At 38.3% G+C, this 1,106-nt stretch overlaps 1 protein-coding gene across 1 annotated transcript in view; it reads right to left on the bottom strand.

Moving 5' to 3' along the window:
* Positions 1-1,106, bottom strand: part of LOC101861248 — a gene marked incomplete at its 5' end in the record, with an annotated part of 93,215 nt that overhangs the window by 14,868 nt on the left and 77,241 nt on the right. Inside the window, 1 exon segment of the mRNA XM_035968678.1 lies at positions 669-839. Within this exon segment, the coding sequence (XP_035824571.1) occupies positions 669-839 (171 nt within the window).

Genomic DNA, 1,106 nt, shown 5'->3' with positions numbered 1-1,106 from the left:
TAATAATAATAAAGTCGCTTCGCTGTAGCGCACACTCCTTGGTAGCTTTAGGTGCATACTTTAAAATGAAATTATAATTTTAAAAATATATCAAACACAATGACACATTTCATGTATACTGTTCTATTCAATGAGACAAAAATCCTTTCAAATACCTATACACCCATAATCTGACATACATTTCAAAGTGACCATTGGTTACTTTTAGTTTGAGTAAAAGTTTTACAGCACTTGCAATACAAAGACGTCACGTAAGTGTCAAAGACTAGCAGTGTTACTGGAGAGTAACACACACACAAAAAGGAGGAAAGATAAAAATTATATAGATATTTGATAGGAAAGAAGGAGTAAACCACCTCAGAGCACCCACCAACCACCAATTGAGTTACCTTGAAGGTCTGGACACTAGGTGATGTCCATCAAAGCTTCTAATAGAAGTAAAATGTGTTTAAAAGATTGAATATCAATTAAATTACTGAAATGGTGTCTGACAAACAAACCTACACAGAAAATTCTATAGAAAATAACAAATATCACTCCAAGATAGACAATTTTACAAGCCTGCTTATGTTTTGACATTTGACATTAAAAAATAAAACAGACAATTATTACAAACATAATATATGGATATTCCGACACAAGATGCAACATAGTAGTTTACTACTCACTTTCACACTGGCTACGGGCGGTGGCTCCCTGTACTCGTGTGTAGCTTTGCCCTGGGCAGGGTTCACAATCCGTCTGATAATTCAAAGGCTGGTAGGTGCCTAATCCGCACGGGACACACTGCAAGATGCCTGCCCCCACATCAACGATTCTTGTTCCTGACGTGCAATTTCCTGGATGAGAAGAAATTAGGAAAAAAGTAAATGTAAAATTTAGCCTCCCATTTGAAAGTGCTTGATCTGGAGTGCAAAAATCTGAGTTCATCAAAGGGTTGGAGTAGGGTTCTAGTTATGTCTTCCAGGAAGGGGATAAGGAAGGCTGTGAGCATCTTGATGCACATAGACATGTGTGTGTGTGTGTGTGTGTGTGTGTGTGTGTGTGTGTGTGTGAGTGTGTGTGTGAGTGTGTGAGTGTGTGTGTGAGTGTGTGCATGAGTGCGA

Source organism: Aplysia californica, unplaced genomic scaffold (assembly GCF_000002075.1).
Source record: "Aplysia californica isolate F4 #8 unplaced genomic scaffold, AplCal3.0 scaffold00004, whole genome shotgun sequence".
Taxonomy (NCBI): Eukaryota; Metazoa; Mollusca; class Gastropoda; order Aplysiida; family Aplysiidae; genus Aplysia; species Aplysia californica.
The sequence above is the reverse complement of the archived record's forward strand: the minus strand, read 5'-3'. Positions and strand labels throughout refer to the sequence as shown.